The following is a 22234-nucleotide window of genomic DNA, read 5'->3' on the forward strand; positions in this document are numbered from 1 at the left end:
AAAAATGTATATATGTAAATGACAGTATTCAGAAGCCACCAGAAATATTTTCCTAAATTACATGCTATAATAGCTATAAACTTAATGTGTGAAGATTATAGTCCCATCCCAATCCAACTTGTATTGTAAAGTAAATTTAATGAAAACTTTTTTTTCTAGAAATAGAAACTCTTTCAGTGTATGCATGGGGACATTTTTTAAAGAAGGCAGAAGGGAAAGCCCACACCAGCAATAAATTTGGTCAGTAAAATTACTTTTATTTATTTTTTTTTAATAGAAGGGTTTATACAATTGAATATAAAGGTATTTGAAGAATGTGGAAATGAAATGAAAAAAGTATCTGGAGGGATTTTTTTTTTAATTGAGGAAGAGTTTATGTTTACATATCTAAGTATTCACCTACTTTTTGCTGCCTTTTCTTAATAGGCATAATGAAAAATATTGCACTGAGCATATGCATGGGAAACACAGCTAATAAAGCAAGAAACATGGTAAGTACATTTCATACAACCTGAAAATAATTCAAAACAACCATACAACAAATTCTGAAGCACTTCTGTGATCTGCAGTCTTAAGACGATGTTCACTGTTCTGAAGTGTTTACAAATTGACACTTTTTTGTATAAAGAATTTATATTAGTTAGTAAAACCACAGCCTCAAAATTGTTGGCTTTCAGTTACAGAGGTAACAGAGAGGTATCATCTGAATTCACATCAGAGCTTTTGGAGGAAAAAAAAAAAATGGCAGCAGTACAAGCATGTGCCTTCTCCAGTGTCCAAAACTCTTTGTGGCTTTGCCATGGCCGAGGAATAGAGCTGTGCAGCTGAACAAAGCACCCAGTCTCCCAGAATACTTTGAGAAAATCTGGCATCCATTCTCCTGTTTACCAAAATTATGCTCTGCTAAATATAAAAAGCAGCAGAAAAACTTCAACCAACCAAGAGAAATTCCACACAAGTCTGTCAATATTGACTACACCTGATAAATCATTAGCACAAGAAAGATATATTTTATTTGACCCATGAAGTAAATTTATAGAAATGCTGCTCTGACAATGGGACAGAAAAAATTTTCATAAAGTACGCTGAGCCCACAGGAGAAATAAAACGAAGTGTTGTAGATGGTCTGCTTAGGGCTGAAGTGAGTCAGATTGAAGACCCAGAACATGGCAGTTCCAAACTGTTTTCCACAAGAGCTCACTTCCAAACAAAGGTCCATTTTACAGCAATTTTCAACTGCTTGTGGAAAAGCTAAACGTTTCAAGCTTCACTGTTGCTTCGGTTCGCTATACGCACACTATGGGTCCATCTCAGAAGCACCCTGAATAAATGCCGAAGCCTAACGGATAGAAAGGCTGCCTGTCTCCAGTGTTAAAATCATGAGCAGTGGAAGAGAGGCTTCTGCACACAGCATTTTATATTGCTCAGGCACTGAGGATTAACTATCTTCAGCACGGCAAGTTTCAAGTCTAGAGTCTTCCTAGAGCCACTCGCCATTCCTCCGACATACAAATGTGCACTTGGGCTACATTTTATCCTTTCACTTTGTTATAATCTGAATTTATTTACATACAAAACAAGAGACAGGAGAAAAAGTTCTCTTATGTTAACCCAACAATGGGCACCTTCACCTTGTAATATGAACACCTAAGACAAGGCAGCTGCATTCAGATTAGGAGCATATATAAAATTCAGTATGCCAGTATCAAACAGAACAAACAAGAATGCCAGATCATACAACACTGATATACTCCAGTGGGCCTGTGACTATTAGAGAAAAGAAAAAAAAAGAAAAGAAAAAAAAAAAAAAAACAACCACCACATACTAAAGAACCAAAAAAAATTTTGTTTTTACCACTTTAGTTCTGTTTAGAATGCCACACAATGAATAAATTACATCTTTCTGGGATAGCATTTCTGTTACTCCTACATCTCAAAGAAATTCCAAGCTAATTAATTAGAGCAAGAAATTACATTGAGCAGGATAAGGTTTTAAAAGAAAGAAATGACTTAGAAACACCAATCAAAGATAATTTGATTATGATTAGCTGTGCTGAAGTCTAAGTCATTAAAATTGATGAAGAATGTTTCTACACTGGTCTATTCTATGTAATCCATTACCTACGCTATGCTCTGTACTTAAAGTCTAACAAATGGTATCTGATAATTCAATATTGAAGACTAAAATACTTTCAGTGCACCACTTGCTTTCCTACATGAACATGTTTCCAGTAAAAAATTAGTAGCAAGTAGTTTTGCAGAAATTCATCACTGGGAGAACTTTAGCTTACATGAAATACCACTCAAATTTTCATCTGCTCACACTCTACAGTCAAGTTTAAATATGGCTGCTGTTTTATTCTGAACAGTCATTATCCCACAAAAATTACAACCACTGTTTGGTAAGAAACCATTCCCTGTGCTTTCTAACAACTGCGGCCTGCCCCAAGGTATAACGTTTCCTTCCGTGCTCTCAGCTGAAGTGACGAGCAAGACGAGCAGACCTATAATCAGCACGCAACTGAACAAAGCAGTGAAGGATGTTCTTGTCCAGATTAGCAAGCTGTTCTCCTGAGCAAACTTGCTTTAAATTATCCGGGGCTACAACCAGAAGATTGCAAAGTGCATGCAAGGTATCAAAGAGCTGTAACACCAACGGAATCTGCGGTTAGAGAATAGAAGAAAGAGACAGGTATTAAGAGTAAAAATTTGCGTAAAGTCTTACAACATGGACTCCACAAAGCCCATCTAGATTCTCAAAATAGTTTTTCCCCTAGAGGATTCACTTTGGTCATTCTTTCTCTTCGTATGTGTACATACATACATATATATCTCCACTAAGATCTAAGATTTATTTCTTTCAAAACACAGAATTGGCCATTGACAAAAAGTACTGAGATTTTTTTGTTGTTAATGCATCAGACTAGTGGTATTTACACTCGAGGTCCTGCTTCTTCAGCCCCTAATTGCAACATATGATATTTTTGGGGGGAAAAAAAAAAAAGTAGTGGATTTGGAACATTTGTGGGCTCCAACCATACAAAGACATGTTAAAGGCAACAATTTTGAGATGATTTTTATGCTCTAGAATGGAGCAAACTCATTGTAAACCTATATTCTCATTAAGGGCAAACATCTGTAACATTTGAAGCAGCACTGTATGAAAACAAAAACGGTTTCCAAGTATGTATCCTGGATAACCAGCAATTTCTCACTATATTTAACATGAGATATGCATACAACTCTATATTAAAATTTGAAATTAAGCTGCTTTCAAATATATAAAATGAAGGCTAGAAAGAAGTTCCCTATTTGTTTCCTAATAGAAGGAAGATGCATTGACAAAGCCACAAGACAGCACTGACAAAACTCGAAAAGGGACTGAAAGTTTTAAGACTATTCTATGGGACACTCATCAACACGAACAAACACGTGAAAAGTCAAAAAAAAACCACTCCAAATTTCAAGAGATCTCATCTCTAATTAAACATGATTAGAAGAGACTTAGAGAGAAGATTAGGCTATACCACATACCCCAAATTCAGGGTTCTTGAAGTTTTTGGCAATAGTCAGTAGGAGAAAACAAAATACTGAAAGCACAGGGACCCTAAGTCTTGTCCAGAATGGCAATCACTAGATTTTATTTCAATTCAAAATCATACATAAAACACAAAATAATGTAAATATTTAGTACTCCCTCATAGCCTGAAAGCAATAAAGTGATATTAGGACACAGCTATTTAGGACATGATAAAGAACTGCTGGTATGATAACAGAATATATAACATCAGTACATGAATTGCTGATGTTCAAATAGAAACACAAGATTTTATGAGAAGATAACTTTTGATTAAAAATATTGTCTTCTACTAAATAATTTCCACATGAACATACATCACTGACTTACACATGCTTACCTTGAAGTCTTTGGCACACTTCCTATATTCAGCCACATCACAAATAGCTAACATTCCTCCCATGCAACTATAGGAATATTGCTGTAGATGTTCATAGATCAGCCGATGAAAACGAACTCCAAGCTCCATCAAAACGGTGTCCACATTCTTACCATCCATAGAATTTCTAATCTTTTCCACCTGCTTTCTAACATAGCCACAGACTTTAACACAGGCCTAAAGGGGGAAAAAAAATTCTTACTAAAAACAATTGGGAAAAAGTACATGTCAGATCTTTTCGTGAAGGAGTTTCTACATCATAAGCTGAGCATTAGATGCTACGTCTTTCAACTTTCAGCAGCACCACATTCATTGAAATTAATAATTTCCAATTTAATTTTCCAACAATGCTTTTCCACTGCCACATAAAGACAAATACGCAAGTAGAAAGGCAGATGCAAGACAATGTTCTATTAAGTTATAGTTCATATCAGTTCAGAATAGAGCAGTTTAATTCGGGCCTCTTGGTAGGGGAAAGAATTTGACAGGTTGTCCAGCACCTACTGGTTTGTGTTTGATACCATATACAAAACTGCTAATGTTCCTCTTCAGCTTGAGAAAACAGCCCGCAGCAGAATTTGTAAGTATTTAGTAAAAAATGGAATAGCTAAGCACGTTAATCAAACGGACATGCTGTCAAATGCATATGTTTATTAAACAGCATCTTCTATCTGATATGACTCAAGTAAGTTTGAAGCTATAGTGATGAGTCTGGGTTTAGTTTACTTACGTTAGTATATTGAATCAAAACATTGTTTTCATCTTCTGGTTTAAAATCTGTCTTCTTCTGCTCTGCAGCCAAGATGTGTTTCATCTGTCCAATCATACAATTCAGTGTCCTTTAAAGTTACAAATACAGACTGTGTTTTAAGGGGAACATTTTCATTTCCTTGATTTTTATCACTAAAGTGATTCTATACAAAAGTAGGCAGCATAAAGCAACAAGGGAAAAAAAACCTCACTACCCAGCATTTGAGTAATCTACAGAACATATACTTAAAGTGAATGGTTACTGTAAGAAACCAGGGGTGCTAGGACATGTCAAAGGAAATACTTCATTTAATAGATATGCACACAAAAATACATATTCTCCCAAAATTACTATGCAATTCTCTAGAGGAGAAAAGCTTGATTTTCTGAAAGTAGTTAGAAAAGGGAGAATTTGGGGGGGGGGGGGGGGGACAGCAGTGCCGGTGGAGGAAGACACACCACTAAAAACTCTCTGCTCCAAGCTAACTGTCTTGGACCACGGCACACAGCATGCTGGCCAGCTGGTTTTAAAGGGGACACATTAATTGGAAAGTAATCCATTTAAATCCAACTCTTCAGAGAAACTGGATAACATTCTTCATTGCTGAGGGAATCCAACAGCAGAAGGAACCATTCCAAAGACTTAGTTTAGTAGAATTAGATTGCATTACATATTATTCAGAAGAAAGTATCAGAAAACACTTGCAAAATGAAGGTCCCTTGCCAGAGCTTGGTATTTCTCTTGTTCTCAGAAATCTAGTAGAAACGTCACTGTAAAATGCTTTCTCTTTCACGGGATTTCTCTTTTTAGAACATTATCTAAGGTCAAGGCACTGATTTGCTTTAAGAACAACCCAAAGGTCAAATAGCAAAGCAATTAAAACTGGCACAACTCATTTTTCCCAGATCCTTTGCTGGGAATTTCCCTGTCCCACAAACGCCTTTCTCTTTCTCTTTCTTTTAAATAAAGCACTACAAAAACCTTCTCTAAGGATGGAAATTAGCAACAATCAGGCTATAGGTTTTGAAGGATTCAAGTTCTGCAGGAAAGGGAAGGAGAGCCCAAAGAGAGAATAAATTTGTCCTTTTCTGTGCATGGAGCTCAGACTTGCATTTCAGGTGTATTCCATTCAACAATCCACAAACACAAATAAAAGAAAAAATTATACCCTGTATTCTCCCCAGTTTCTATTTCTTATTAAAATACCCAGAAGGCCACACATTGAAAGAAAAACAGTTGAACTAGTTCAATTCAGCTAATAAATCACTTTTATGGGGTAAAAAATTGCTTTCAATGCCATTCAAGAATCTGCTGTTGGACTCCTTCAGATTGGATAGTGTTGAAGCCATCAATGTTCAGAAATTCCCCTTCCCCCTCCTTTTTTTTTTTTTTTTTTAGTGAGGTCATTCCTTTAAGCAAGACAATCAATTCTTAAAAGCATCAACAGCACCAAGAAGTGGCATGTAAGCAGGCACACGAACACGTGTTATATATAACACATCTCAAAACTAATCTTTCTTTTATATATACACTGAAACACAACTGTTTCTAAAGCCTCTATCCACAAGCCTTTGAACACACTGCTTTCCAACAGAGACTTTTCTTCTAAGTCTTACTACCATTTTTAAGAGATTAATTATTTTATACAAACAGTTACAAGCTATTCTGATGCTGATGACTGACCCACGCCTATCTAGATTTGAGCTTGCTGCCTCAATGGATCAACTACTTCAAGTTTTCTGTTTAAATCATCACGTCACTTCCAGCAGGAGCAGCTGAAAAATCTCAACTTTTATTTGCACATCTTCTATCTGTCTTTTTGCAGCTGCAGAAAGCAGGTTTCGAGAACCAAATCCTTGAGCCCTCTGCAAATATATTACATCAAATCTCTTCCTCATCTCTCTGCAGAAAGTACCCAAAAGGACCCAAATGCAACGACCGCTTTCCCTATACAGTGCTGTTCCTATCCCTCTCCAGTATAGGTCGATCTGTATAAGAACTTTGACGATAATTTCCAAAGTAGTTCTCAGTTCCCAGAGGGAGGTTTTATTTCCATTACCATGGTGAGAAAACAGAGCCACAGAACGCTTAGGTAACTTGTTCGAGGTTGAGTAACATCATCCAGAAATACAGCTTCTTTGGGTGAAACAGGGCAGTCACAGTACAGTTCTGTTTCCTAATATTAAGCTTGTTAGTTATTTGAGTTAATGGAAACAGACTAAATTAATCGCCCAAAACCTCATCAGTCAATCAAGTCAATGTCAGAATGAAAATTATTCAATGTGAATTACCACATTCTCTCAAAAGAATCAAAATCTTTTAATGAAGTCCTTCCGAAACTACCTATATCAGGTCAGAAGTCTGCCGTGAAAAATATGAGCCTCCAAACAGACACAATCTTTGTTTCCTTGACAGAATAATGTGTGCTTATGGATTTAAAAGCAAAAAAAAAAAAAAAAAAAAAAAATTTTATATATTTTTATATATATATATATATATATATATATATATATATATATATATATATATATATTATATATAAATTTTGGGTTCAGAAAAAACGTCATCCTTAAAAGGAAAGCTAGTATACATCACAAAGGAGTTTTACGAGAATCGGTGATTAACAGAAAGTTTAAATCTTTACTTGCCTATCAATGCCCATATCCAGCTTCACTTCCATTTGTTCTATGATATCCTTCTTCTTCTGAAGGCATTCAGATAATTTAGGAGAAGAACTACAACAGCATAAAGGGTTGGGAGGTAAGAGTTAAACATCAAAACAAATTTATTTGCTGAAGCTGTTCCAACACAAATTTGTGAAGATTTCCCATTCAGTTGTTCTCAGAAAGGACAAGTTTAGAGGAAGCTATCTGGCTTTAAAATAACAAAATCAACAGTCTCAACATCAGCTGACCCTGAGCGGGATTTGCCGAGTGCTGATGATGGGCAGTGTTGTCATACACTCCAGGCAGCGCTGTCCCTACCGAGCAGAATGCCTCTCTGCTGCCGCCAGCCCCTGGCAGGTCAGCAAGCAAACCCAGCTTTTCACACACACTAAATCACAGTACCTCAGTGTGCTCTGCCTCAAGTGTATCCAACCAGTATCTCTTAAACAACATGCAGCTTCGTCTAGTTCACGTACGGCTCCCACAGCATGGCTAGCTGTCTCCTCTGCAGAGGCTGTTCGGTGGAGCCCAGCAATCACAGCAACCTTGATATCCCCTGCTGACCCCAGGGAGCAACCAGAAGTCCTCTCTACTCCAGTCCTGCAATGCAGCAGTGAGCTCTCTGGGAGGCAACAGTCTCTGTCCCCTGTCAATATCCTTGAAGCTCCCTCTTGCTCTGTAGTTCTCTGATGTACATATCTGTGCAACTTTCCTTCTTCTTTCCCTCACCCATTAGAGCATTTTATCTTCCCGCAACAGCAATCTGAACCACTCTGAGAATAAATTCCTCTTAAGAGAGATGAGGAAAAAAAAATTGCTTTCTTCACCAAAAGTGACCATTCACAAAAGAAATACAAATCAGAATAACGGTACCTGATCAATGGCATCAGATGATCATTGAACTGCTTGTCAAATAAATGGAAAATAGTATTGGCTTGGTGGACAACATCCAGGAAATAGAGATTTGCGCTCCTTGAATCAGAAGAGGGAATGCCTAAAGCAAAGAAGGTATTCATTAGGACCATAACGATATGCAGCTCTTCCAAATAGCATGATGGCTTCTCAAAATATGCAAAATTCTCATGAATGCCTAAATCACAGGCTTAGTTTGAAAAAATTTACCATAATGCCATATATAGAATACTTCTCAGTGATACATCAAGCAACATCAGCATGCCTTTCTGGGTTTATTAGGAATTCTGTGATCAGTAAAAAAGGCAACAAGCTGCAATAAAATTACTAGCTAAGTAACCATAAGCATAGCTGTATCTTGCTTTTAAAATTTCTAAAAGCAAAGCAGAACAACCAACTTAAACATTTCTTCAAAGCATGTGTTTCACGCTTTCATTTATGAAAGGTTCTCATTGTCAAGATATTAATTTTTTTTAAATTACAAGCAGTGTTCTTATTTGCTGCCACCTGCCTTTAAAACACACAGCTATACAAATATACATGAAATCCTTATAAAACACTAAGTCTTAATATAAAATTTTTCTCCTGTTATGGCAAAAAGAACAATTAAAAGAGGCAGAGAATGCTGATGTCCTGTTTTCTGTGATACTAATCTTTCTGAAGACACTGTCATTTTCCCATCTGTGCCAGTGTAGTTACAGATGGAAGTTACACTTAAGATGACACTAAATGCTGACTCCCAAATACACAAAACTAGTTTTTAGCCAATAGGTTTTGAACAAGGCCAATCAATTAAGCACAACAAGGATCTGTAAAGATCATAAAAGGCCAGTGAGATGAAGTGCTCAGAAAATATTTTGATTAAGTACCACACATTCAAAGCCACTTTCTTCCCACCAAAAGCAAAAATATACTCACCGGCAAGGCCTGTTTCTAATGCATAATCAATGTGTTCAGTACATAAGAACTCTACAAGCATAGAAAAAATTCTGAAAGCATTCTTCGGTAAGTCAGATGGATCAGAGAGCTTTAAAGAAAAGGAAAAGTTTTGATCCTAAAGGTCAGTTTTACATACATTTGAAAGTTTATCTGATATTAGGTAGGGGATGAGCTTAAAATGTAACAAGTATTCTAGAATAATTGGAGTGTTATTCCAAACTAGATGTGTCCACATAGCGAACTATTCAGGAACAGCCTTTCACAGCAACAAGCTCTTCAGCATCAAAAAATAAACTGAAGCTATTTCTTAGTTAATGATACCCAAAGAGTAATGTGCCACGGGATGCTATGAAAGACAAAAGTATAAAGAAGCTTCAAAAATGAAAAAAAAAAGTTGGACAGATTAAGGAAGATGGATTTATCAAGGGTCATTAAAATGCATTGATTCAGACATGATCTCTGGCTCAGGAAGTACCAAAACTGCACACTGCTGGATGCTGAGAAGAGGTTCATGGAAAAGATCATGCTATAAATGCTCTGTCTTTTTTCTCTTTCCCTAAGCTTCTGCCACCAGCCACAGACAGAGACAGAATACTGGGTTAGATGGACTTACAGTGTTACCCAGTGCAGCCGTTCTTTTACTGCTGTCACACTACTCCAGAAAAAATAATATGGACTTGCCACTTACACTAAAAGACCAGACAAAACTGCAAATAAACAGCAGTAACACCAGTGATTTAATCAGTAGGAAAATATATTTTTGTTAGCATTTAAAGAACAGTAGAGGATTACCAAGGTAAACAATGCAAGAGTAAAGATTACTCCTCTCAACTTCTTACTGATGATATTCTCCAGTACTAGAAGATATGATACATTTGATGCAGGAGAACATTCACTGGGAAACTATTCTTTATATTTTTAAAATAAGAACAAAAATTTTTTGCACTAAATCCTTCTCAATTCTTAGGTCTAGTTTAGCAACAAAAACAACAGATACACAAGTTTAACCCTCCCCACTTCTTCCAAATAGTTCAAAAAATACATGGTATTAAAAACCACAAAGTAAAATTAGATTCATGTTTCAATAGCAAATCCTTAGCCTCCACCATGACCCTCACTCACTGAAAAAATACAAAAGACAATTCATTTGTCTAATCGGCTAAAGTTCTTCCTTTCTCCCTGTTGCACTTCAGCTGAAAACTGACGTGTACAACCTCAGATTTTATTAAATGCACAAAATCATATTCCTAATGCAGATCAGAGGAAGCAAACTTACCCTGTGACACCTTTCAAAAGCTTGTTTAGTTTCTTGCAAAAGGTTAACCACCACCTCTTGTGAGAGAAAAGTTTCTCCGTGGGTGTCGATACTTGGACCCAACGGTAAGTTAGTACGCTGCCTTATCCTCTCTTTCAGGTCTTGAATACTAGAACACAGATACACCAAAAGATGCTTTCACCAGAGGGAAATATTGATGTTCAAATTCAACAACACGTTTAAGATGTTTTAGCTGTTAACTTACAAAAACAGAACCCAAGACACAGTTTAGGATGTGCAAGCATTAAGACAGTCTTACAAAGCTTAAAAACATTGCTAGTAAATGCTAAACTATCACCTCTGATCAGATGTGTTCTACTAGGGCACATTCATATCATGGCAACAGCTATACCGCCCACTGAGGAACAAAAGTAATTTCAATTGAATCCTATGGGACTTATGCTCTGCGAAGGAAGTTTAGCCTCCATACATTCTGTCACAGTCTACTTTCTAAATATTTTTGCAAGTTTTCCATCTCATCCATACCCAGAGATCCTCTCACCCACATCCACTATCTAGGCAGTCCCTTTTTAGTCAAGCATGCTCAAACACGTTTGCATGCATAAAGCAACCCATAAAGTCAGTCACTACAATGAATTTAATTTTCCCCAAGAAAATTAAATTTTCACATCTTTGTTTTTTAATTCATTTAATTACTTCGCTGTTGTCGTTCTATCCAAATCACTTTTCGTTCTTGACATACTAAACCTAGCAGCTCTTCGAAAGATGCAGTAATCTCGCCATCTCTGCTTCACACAAGTTTTAATTCTTCCTTTCCCACCTCTCACCACTCCTTTATTAGAGTTTCTCTACCCTGAGAATAACAAAGTTCTGTTTTACCTTTCTCTCTAAGACCATTGCATCTTCTGGGCTTATTAAGAGCTTTTTCACTGATATTGCTATGGTCTTTTCCCCTTCCTAAGTCTTAAGCGGGGGACACAAGGCCTGGGCAGGTGTAAAAAAATGTATGCTTTTAGATACAAACATACACATGCTTTGGGTACCTTATTTTTGCTTCAGTCCTTTTGTGGATCTGGATCCTAAGTTAAAACATAGGTTTAACTGGTATTTTTCATTTCCCATGAGTGTATAAATGCCATACATCACCTTTCACATGTATTGAGAGCAACACACTTTTACCAGAAGCTACTATTAATAAAGTAAAATACAAAAAGCTTTAGGTCATTTTACAAGCCTGCTTTTTAGCAGTTGATCACTACACATCTGACAAGGCAGTCATTGTGTTTCTCCCCTTACCACCTCCCTTCCACTTTAAAAGAAAAAATTCACCAAAAGAAACTCACCCTCCAGTGCCAATGGACCTCTTCTGGTGGTTTTTGGAATCATAATAGCGTTGCAGAATCATAGCGCTCCTAGTTTTCAAATAACCAATTTCCACCTCAATGTAATTCTCCAAGTAGGAAATGAAAATGGATTTGATAAGCTTAGACAAGAAAGTCTGCTTATCAGTACCCAAGTTAAATTCCATCAATTTGCTTGAAAGATTAGTAGTTCTTTATGCAAAAGAAACAAAAAAGGGGCAGAGGAGGAGAGAAGGTTGAATTTGTATGAATTACAGCATTACATGTTTGTAAAGCACATAGCACAACAGAATACTGACCACAATTAGGGCTTCTGGCAACTTTACATTTAAGTAAAGAACTTTGCATAATTCACATTTGATTACATACAGTACAATTGCAATTACATAAGACTCTAGGTGAGATGCAGAGGAATGGCTTTTGCGTAATTTCAAAAGGAAAAGAAAAGACAAATTACTCTCTCTCTCAAAGATCACTATCCTAGATATTTTCCATTGAAAATAATAATAGCCATTTTAAATTTGCTTTAGGAATGAAATCATTGTAAAGGCTTTTTTGTGAGTAGCTTACGTTTTTGGCCTCTCCTCCTCATCAAATCAACCTATTACAAGAGGATATGCACAGCAATAATTTCATCATCAATGCGTAAATACCTTGTATATAGATCATAGAGGTTCTTAAGGTACTGTTCTGCATCTGACTTCCTGTGTTCTTCTAGCTGGTCCTTTACGTAACTCTGCAAAATTTAGGTACAATATCTATCTGTTAGAAGAGTAAGTGTCAACCACAGTTCGCTTCCTCTACTTGTTAGCTTACATGGAATTTACCGCAAAGTATGCATCTTCATAATGTAATTCATACATTCTTTGTTTTTCAATCTCTAATTTACAGATCTTGCTTTATCTAGAGACAGAGATTCAAAACACATCTTTTACAAGAAATAGTTTGAAAATAGAAAGGAGTAACATGTGAGTTAACGACAAAAGACACAATGCTTTGAAAATATGCTTTACCTACAAACACAAAAAAAGTAAGAATCAAAAACACTAGAGGACCAGAGGCATTTCTGCAGTTCAGACCAAACAAAGGAGATGTGCAGGTCCCACTTACATACTTACAAAGCAATTGCAAGCTTATAGCCTCCATGTTTTTGAATATTTGGCATAAAATACTAAGTCAAAACTGATGCACAAATTTGGGATGAAACCCAAACTCAATCTCTACATCGGTATTATTGTTGACAAAGAGAACAACAACACTGGGTTGACTTTACACACATAAGTGAGTATATTCACAGCATGGGAAACAGCATTTTCAACTACACCAGACTTTCATATAAATATTGTATTAGCTGTGGGACAATATTCCCAGACTAAGTTATTTGTGCTTACTCAATGATAACCTCACACACTAAAACTAATTCCAAGAATGAAAACATTAAAGATATTTATTAAATGTAAAATTCTTTTCCTGACATGCTTTGGGTAGGGGGGCTACAGAAGAAATCAAATACATCTGTAACATCTTATGAATTAGCTAATAGATACACCAATTTCCTTATAAGTTTACATAACTGAAAGTTTTTTCAGTCACACTGCATTCAGAGTACAAGCATCTTTATTTGAAATAACCCTGATTACCTGTCTGAACTGTTATAGAGCAATCAGATATGGTTTTACAACTCTGTAAGATTACAAATATTATAAATTCTCAGTAATTGTTATTACTAATAATAACACTTATGAATGAAAGCTTCCTCAACTAACTTTAGCATGCTAAAATTTGAAATACCTGAAGTTTAGCTTCAAAGATATTTTGAATGAGTTTGGCTAATACAGTCTCCGGATTGCTAAACACTTCTCCAACTTGCTTGTTCACTCGCTGGCAGAGGATGGCTGCATCTTCAAACACATCATTCCTCAAAAATGCACCCTAGGATTTTAGAAGCACATTTCAAAATATATTTACAAAGCACTGTAAGACTAAATAAATCAACACCCAAAGAGATGCATGTAAAACATAAAATGCATTACCTCTTGACACTGTTTTATGTACACATCAACACAATGGGAATAGCCCTATGGAAGGAGCAAAACAACTCAAAATTAAAATACATTTTCTATGCTTTCAGTATAGAATGAAATAAAGGAAATAACTTCTATGATTTTTTTTTTTGCAAAAAAAATAGATTTATCAGAAATGTGAACTCTTTCAAATCCATTTTTGTCACGAATCCAACATAACTATACTCTCACCACTCTCTATGGATATACATTGCAGGTTTTAACACTCCCTCCCTCAAACCCCAAATTCAGCACACACATACAAGACAAGATTATCTCGGAACTAGGTCTCTAATAACGCTGCCTCTGATCTCCCATAATCTGCCTCCTTTATCCCCCTACATTTGATTTCAGATGGAACAACAGAGTAATTTTAAAGGCACACATGTTATCTGATATAGGGGTTGTGCCTGTGGAAGTATTTCACTTAGAACAAGCACGCATTGTAGCTTTTTTTTTTTCTTTTCTTTTTTTTTTTAAAGCATTAAAGCCTTTAGTTTTTACCTTAAAATGAAGTAAAACTGCTGCTACTTCTCTCATCCTGGAGATTTCACCTCTCCGCTGTGCATTGGTAAACTCCTGAATTAGCTGGCACTCTAAATCATGGTACTTACCTGGAGAGGAATGGTGAGAATAACAAAAATCCATCAGGCTATGCAATACAAGCACTGACAAAGATTGTAATACTGACAGTATTGCAGATTTCTTTAATCTGCTTTAAAAATTCAAATATAGTAATATGGATTGAACCGCATAGATAACTTACTTGCAATCTTCGATTTTACTTCAGAAAACCTGTTAACATCAAAAATATACCATGTTTATATTCAAATCCACATCACAATAAATCACAGAAACCCTAGCATATTAATAACAGGCACTCTATTTAAAAATGGAAATGCATAACACAAAGACGATAGCAAAGTTGCATGTTTTATATCCATAGAAAACCTACAGGCATCTAATTTACATCTAGCATTAAGTCAGCATACTGAAATTATCCCATTAGAAGTCTGTTAAGCAGTTTAAGATGTGCATGTAAAGATGATCCTAAAACACGAGTATGTGAACACAAATTCAAGAATAGAGGACAGAAATAAGCACACAATCCATCTCAAAAGCTCCTACATGAATCACTTAATAAAGTAAAGCACCAAAAAAACAGACAGGAGAAGCATCAGAAAAAAGTTACAGCTATGTAAAGGTGTTTTTTTTCCTTAAAAAAAAAAAAAAAAAAAAAAGAGAGAGAAAGATGCTCAGATAGGATTTTACCTGTCAAAAGGCAGTTCCTGGGCAATCAAATGCAGTTTCTGAATAATATCAGCTGCTTCTTTAATCTGTTAGGAGGAAAAACATGACAGGCAATTAGTAATGAAGGTCTGATGATGCAGTATTCCTTTCTTCCCTCTCCACTGTTCCATTTTCACACATGTACTTCCTATTTCTAAAGTTGGTTGATGTACTCATGGAAAGGATCACCCCGTTCAAGTTCTTGATGATTAATTTTTTAATACAAAATTATATAGGCCAATAAGGAGATAAAAATTTTTCTTTTCTTTTTTTTTTAAATGTGTTCACATTGGGCATATCTCTGTAGTTGGACAGAGACAGATCCAAGCTGCCTGGACAAGCAGCTCATCACTGCACCGTGCCGACATAACTACAGAGCTTGCAGACCAAAGTTTCCTCATGGCTGATTAGATCCAAATGTGACTAAAGAAATCTCATGTCATTTTGCACCCTTCCATTTAGGAATACTGTATATAACTATAAAACAGAACTGGCTGAAATGCAACATCATACTTTACAAGGGATTAGGATACAAGTCTTACTGACTCACGCCTAACTAGAAGAAACTACAAGAGAGATCGCTCTTGAACTCAAAAGTGAAATGGCTAGCAACAATTTTGGACACGTCAGGAAAAGCAGCAGTGAATGCTTTTCATTTGAAGAAAGTAGAGAACAACTGTATCCAGAAAAGCTGGACAATGTGGGACATGGAAAGGCAAGGACGAGGGGAGACATCAAAGCAGAGCATAGCTGGAGTACCTAAACCCTCCCAAGGAAGCAGAAATGGAAGTTATATATAATCATAACCTCTGAGGGTCAAAGCAAAGATTAAGACAAAAGCTAGTTTATCTTGCATCTACAAAATAAAAATAGTTTCATGGATACAGAAAACTATCAAATAGAGTTAAAGCAACATGCAAATTTCTGCTCTGTCCTGGATGGCAAAACCTTTCAGCGTTTCTCTTTCCACAATCAGTCAGCACGGGAAGTGCATCCAAGCAGCGTTCAGTGACTGTTTTGCTAGGTTAACTAAAACTACAGAAACACCAATCGCCACTTCTGAAAACATGGTGAACACAGCTGGTTGAGACCGAAGCAGATTTATCTCGCTGAACGCTGACTGGTCCAAACTGGGCATGGCTCTGTGATGGTTTTGGAGGCTTTATTATTTAGTCTCAGGGACTGGAAGATGCCTTGAGGGGGGCAAAGGAAACTAATATGGTCTAGCTACTGCATCCAAGCAAAGCCTTTACCTTATGACTTGACACAACAGAATACAGGAAGAACATGCAATTTATCTCATTTTCCTGTTAGCCACATTCCAGAGAACTGGAGTGACAGGTAAGGAAGCAATGAAACCCTATTCTCCCATCATTTATGTGGGGCTTAGACTAAAACTTTTCAAGAATAGCACGAGGCACATATGTAATAATACATAGCACAGTCACACTGGTTTGGCTGTTCAGTAGAAACAGGAACTCTAATAAGTATACCCATATTGCTTATTAAGAGAAGCTTATATTTTGAACTGTCACCTTACAATAGCCTTACAATAGTCGAAAGCAACTCTGCTCCTCAAATTCAATGAAATAGAAGTTACTTCTATTAGCTTATAGCAACCTTAATACCTAACTAACAATCTTGATCAATACTGATGTCATTAGGATGGCCTATATATTAGCAGCTATTCACTAGTGTTACAAAAACACATTTTGTCTTCTTTTCACACAATAGCTGTTAACTTTGATTTTATTGAATTCAGGCCCTCTTCTTATGCACAACAGAAGCCAAGACAAATCAATTTTCCATGGTTTCTGCTTAAATCCGAACATATTTCATTTTTAATTGAATCGGGCTCCTGTAAACTATTAAATCAAAATAAATATGGATTCTGTAAAACATAACTTAAAGGCTATACCATATCTGGAAAAAAATTAGAAAAACAGACAAAGAACAGCAAGAGAAAAAAATTAACAGATAATATTATGAACAAGAAGTTAAAAGGCATAATAGAACAACACTGAGCATCGAACAGACATGGAGAAAAGGATTTAAGAATAATATCAAACATGTTAAACATGAACACAAGACAGTATCATTGCATGAAGTACGAGTAAACTGTTAGATCATTTTGAAAACTGAATTGTTTGTAATTTGCTAACTTCTATGCTCTTCAGCACAGAGAACTAATTAGCTGGCAGTGCAAGGGCAGTAAGGAGTCCAGAGGATGAAGACATGCAGTATGTAGCATGGGACACAACAGAAAATAGAAAACAAGTCACCACAGACCATAGATGTTAGAAATTGCTCAGCAGAGCAATCGCTCAGAAGAAAGTAATGTGGGAAGCAACAATACAAATGTAGGAAAAAAAAGAAGAAAAAAAGGAGGAGGTAAGGATCCAACAGACTGTGAGAACTGATACTGCTTATAAAAACATGAATTGCCTAGGAAATAACTACATGTAATTCCTTTCTTGCCTACCCTTTCTCTGTATACCATCCTCAATGCCTTAGGAAAAAAACATGCTTTTTTGAGGGATTGCACAGTTCAAAAAGTCATAATATCCTCCAAAACAATGTCTAAAACCATATCAGTCTGAAGATCAGAAAACACTGACAGAACACTGATGTTTTACGTTTAAGGATATTTGTTACTATCTCATACTTTAAAACTATTTTTAGTTCAAAGATGAATTAAAATCTCATAGTATATGCCTAGGCAGGTTCTTTTAAATAGTAAATAGAAATAGTGTTTATAAATTAGGAAGCAAAAAGTTACTGAACAGAACTAACCCACCCTGACTGAAAGTGATCTGCACAGGACAATTTGTACCCAGAAAATCTTGTTTGTGTTCCTGCACACCTCCTCCACAGACTAACACAAGATGTCTGGGTTTTACTACACTTCTCGTCCTCCAGATTTGTCAAATGTCTTATTATTTTTCTGGATATACAAGGATTAATTTGTTTGTCACTTTCCAGGCTTATCCTATTAATCTACCACAGACTTTTGAGATCCTCCACTAAAATTATGAATCTTTAAGTTACTAGTAGAGTAAAAGCAGAATTTTGAATAAGGGACCCTTCAACAGATAGCACAAGTTAAAGAGAATTATGTGCAATGTTATTTAATACCATGCTGTCATAAAATATTTTGCACAGGAATAAAAAGCTTTTTACTCTCTTAAACATTTCATTTCTACTAAAAAAAAAAAAGAAATCTTAGGCAGATCTGGAAAGAGACTGCCCATGCAACAATTTTTGTTATGTTGAAACCTTTCCATTTTCCCTGGGAGTCGGAAACGCTTTTCTGTGCTCGCTCTTTCACTAGGGCAAACCATCAACCAGCAATTACCATATATCCACAAACCATCATTCAAAAGTCACTGTGAAACTGACTGCTTGGGAGTACAAGTATATGAAATTATTAGCTTTTCATTGCCCTGAGAGACACCTTCAGCTAAGTAGTGGGGCGATGACTATTAACCTATTCTTAGGTCCTTTATGAGATATATTTCAAGTACAGACATATTTTTTGCTGAATGTGCAAACTAAATTTTTGCTGTTCCCGCATACTGCAAATTTTCCCAACTGTGATCATGTACACCACTGCACAGGATTTAAGGAGAGCAGGAAGAGTCTTCAGGACACACCTCAAAAACTTTAGTTATTCATCTTATATACTGAATAGGGGAATCTTATATGCGCGCTCCTGCCTACACCTCTTCTTCAGCTCCCTTCTGGCGGCCACACCATTCAGATTCTATTTGGTTTATGAACGTACTCTCGAAGCATAAGAAAAACAAAATGCTTAAAGGTTTCTTTGAAGTTTTCCTGCCCAGTTCCTCTAAATCAGAGGGTGGAGACATAACCACAGGACTATACAAAGCCCACAGGCATGCTGTGACAAAAAGATATCCAAGGCCAGTGGACTGACCCAACACACTGAAGTTGCACAAAGAAGTTGCATTCAGAAACGTTATGCATTACAGGGTGGATCTGAGGCAAGGGGTTCAAAGGAAAAAGGCAGATATTGTACGCACTTTAAAGTTGCCCTCCTAGCATTTCTCAAATCTCCGATAATTTCATAAAGTGAAAAATGCCACATTGAGCATCACTGAATACAAACGCTTTATCAGCAATCTGCAGCCCAGTGTTGTTAATTTACATTTCAGAACAATGCAACTTTAACAAGTCAGTCACTCACTGATTTGAAGTCTGACCATGGTAAGTCATGGTAGCAGCTTGTAATTAGGGCAGTACTGCTTATTGCTTTGAACTGCTTTCATCCCGCTGACAGCTCTTACCTTTTCAGAGTTTGTAAAAACATCAGACTTCAGCTCTCCATCCAGAAACTCATTAAAGTATTTCATCAGCTTCTGAGCCTCCACAGCCCGTTGCCGTGGTGTGTTTACCCCCTCCAGTTGGTCGCCAAGGTGACAGACCTTAGTTGCTACATAGCTGATGTGCTCATCTAGTTCTTGAAAGTGTTGGAAGGCAACCTGGGAGAACATGGACACAAAACTCATGATTTCCATTTGCTATACTTTAAGGAGCATAGGTCACTTCAGCAAGCAGCACAGTGAACCCAGACATCAGCTGCTTAAGTGCTGTATCTCAGAACTACAGAATTACACAGAACTACTAAATTAAGTACCCACAACTGCTTAAAGTTCAGTGTCTTTAAACTGTTGGGAAGACTTTCAGAAACACTAACAGTCATTAAAGGAATTTGCAGATAAGCCCTGTTGACAGGGGAAATTGTTTTCCATCAAACCTTCCTTATCTCAAACACTGGCTCACTGTACCAAGAAATGTTAACGGAGCATATGACGCTTTTGAAACTTTTACAGCTTAGCACTGACTAAACGCTCCAGATTTTACCTGATTGCTTTTCTGCAGCTCTTGTACTTTCTTGGCAAATTCCTTTGCTTCCTTCTGGCATTGCTGTTCTAGCTTCTCCACCTTTCTCTGAATCCTTTCATCCATTACCTGCAATTCTTGAATATGATTCACAAATTCTTCTAATAATCTGATTTAAAATAAAAGAGAGTAAAGCAGGCTTTAGTTTAAAAGACATTGTCTTGTGCCCAAAGCTTGAAAAAAGTACTCACCTACAAAAGCTGATATAATCACAGCTAACCTACAAATGGAATTTTCTTTTAAACTACACTGTCCCAGCTGTGCAGAACTCTCTCTAGGTTTGCATAGGAGCTATGTGATCACATAAATGGCAGGTGGTGGGGAAAAAATGCTAAACACCAGTTGCTCAAGAACCTGGCTCTGTCATTGGTTACAGACATAAAAACAAACACACACACACACACCAAACACACCACCATACCTCCCCCATCTTCCCGAAATAAATCTTCTCATCAGGGCTAAGAATAACTTGGGCTACTACTTCCCTTCAACTGAAGGGCTACAGCAATAACATACTTTCTACTGTACTGCAGACTTTAAAATAATCTTATAAACTAGCTTCCTATTAGCAGGTGATACAAACAATCATATTGTCCCATAATGTTGTTCCAGTTGTAACCATTTTGCTTCTTGATTTCGTTCCTTTTCTTCCTATAACATATACCAATTTATTTTTTTCTCTCACTTCCCATCACTTCTGTTTTTCTTTCAGACTCACATTTTACTCTTTCCAAACACAGTGTATCCAAATGCATTCTTAAGTTTTGTCTATTCTTCCTCCTTCCATACTCAGCATGTCTCTCCCTCCGTCTCCCATTCCTGTTTTTGTCCTTTCTATCCCATTCCAGACATCTTTTCAGCTCATATTCTTCTAAAAAAATCCCAGTTGCTAATGCACAGGGTATGCAAATTTTCCCAGATCCTCCAAAACCAAAGACCTAATGCTAATAGCTGAAAACATTAAAGACTGAAGAACTGCGTCATCAAGGTTTAGTGTCAAAGCAGAAGAGGGGAGGAAAACTAAATCCTTCCCAGGAAGCTGTTTCTGGACTACTCAGGATCCCGCATTTTCACCTTGCGCTGTATTCAGAAGGTATGCAATGATGCTGAAGCCCTCCCAACCTGCAGTACTGCCGAAAGGCAGAGGGAGCATGCTGTTCCTCTCCTGGCTCCCCACACTCACGCTAGAGACCCTGAGCAGCCAGAAGGGAAGAGGGGAAGGTTGTTAATTTATCCTCACATGACTCCTTCTCAACTACAGCACCTCTCTTTGCGAACACTTCAAGCTCTCTCCAAGCAATACCTAAATGAGACCAAAGTGAATCTCTTTAGCTGCACAGAAGGTCACTGAATTTTCAGTATTTACTGCTGCTAAAAATGACTGGCTTTTACTCTGCTGCTTGGAGCATACGAACTGTGGCAGCATATGAACTGTCCTTCTGTTCACTGTGTTAGTCTAAAAATCTCAGTATTTCAAATGATATCTTTAAAACAGCAAGCAATGAAAATAACAGTCATAACTCATTAAAGAAACCCGGACTGTGCAGAGGTGCTTGTGACTTCTTTCCTCCCTCTCCTGCTTGCCAAGAGTAAGCGTGTCACATTAGAATCCAGATAAAATCATGAGAAATAAACTTCAATTTACAAAAGTATTTTTTAAATATAATTTGAATGATAGTCAGTGACACAAACCTTAGTTTCAAACAAAAGCCTAGAGAAGTGCAAATAGCTCCTATTCATTTTAGTGGGCTGTTCAATTCAGTTTGAGGTGTGTTTTTTTAAAAAAGGTATTACACTAATATACTTATCCAGCAATAGCAATCAATACAGCAAGAGCAGAAAGAATGCTCAAGTAGAAGAGGTAGCTGCTGGTCAGGTTTCTGAGAATAAAAGTGAAGAATTCAACAACCTTTCTATAAAATTAAAAAAAATATATAGCATCACTTTCTAAAAACAGAGAAGGGAAAACATATGTCCTTCACATTACAAGGCCTCTGTTTCTTTTTGGTGTTAATCTTGCCCCCCACACCAGAAATTCCCAAGAGAAAAATATTTACAGCTGTAGGAGCTGTAGCTCCCACTTATCCTGATAAACAT

General features: G+C 36.7%; 1 protein-coding gene across 1 annotated transcript in view; it reads right to left on the bottom strand.

Annotated features, from left to right (window-relative positions):
* Positions 1-236: 236 nt before the first annotated feature.
* The window catches only part of EXOC5 (exocyst complex component 5), a 28680-nt gene continuing 6682 nt past the window's right edge, over positions 237-22234 (bottom strand). The window contains exons 3-18 of the mRNA XM_064511885.1: positions 20099-20246; positions 19522-19716; positions 15197-15261; positions 14691-14719; positions 14429-14538; positions 13895-13939; positions 13653-13793; positions 12515-12597; positions 11844-12053; positions 10501-10648; positions 9204-9312; positions 8247-8367; positions 7356-7442; positions 4687-4795; positions 3918-4133; positions 237-2662 (exon numbers count right to left, since the gene is read on the bottom strand). Of these exons, the coding sequence (XP_064367955.1) occupies positions 2474-2662; positions 3918-4133; positions 4687-4795; positions 7356-7442; positions 8247-8367; positions 9204-9312; positions 10501-10648; positions 11844-12053; positions 12515-12597; positions 13653-13793; positions 13895-13939; positions 14429-14538; positions 14691-14719; positions 15197-15261; positions 19522-19716; positions 20099-20246 (2005 nt within the window). The 3' untranslated portion in view covers positions 237-2473. The remainder of the gene's footprint in view (positions 2663-3917; positions 4134-4686; positions 4796-7355; positions 7443-8246; positions 8368-9203; positions 9313-10500; positions 10649-11843; positions 12054-12514; positions 12598-13652; positions 13794-13894; positions 13940-14428; positions 14539-14690; positions 14720-15196; positions 15262-19521; positions 19717-20098; positions 20247-22234) is intronic.

This window comes from Dromaius novaehollandiae, chromosome 5 (genome assembly GCF_036370855.1).
Source record: "Dromaius novaehollandiae isolate bDroNov1 chromosome 5, bDroNov1.hap1, whole genome shotgun sequence".
In the NCBI taxonomy this organism is placed as follows: Eukaryota; Metazoa; Chordata; class Aves; order Casuariiformes; family Dromaiidae; genus Dromaius; species Dromaius novaehollandiae.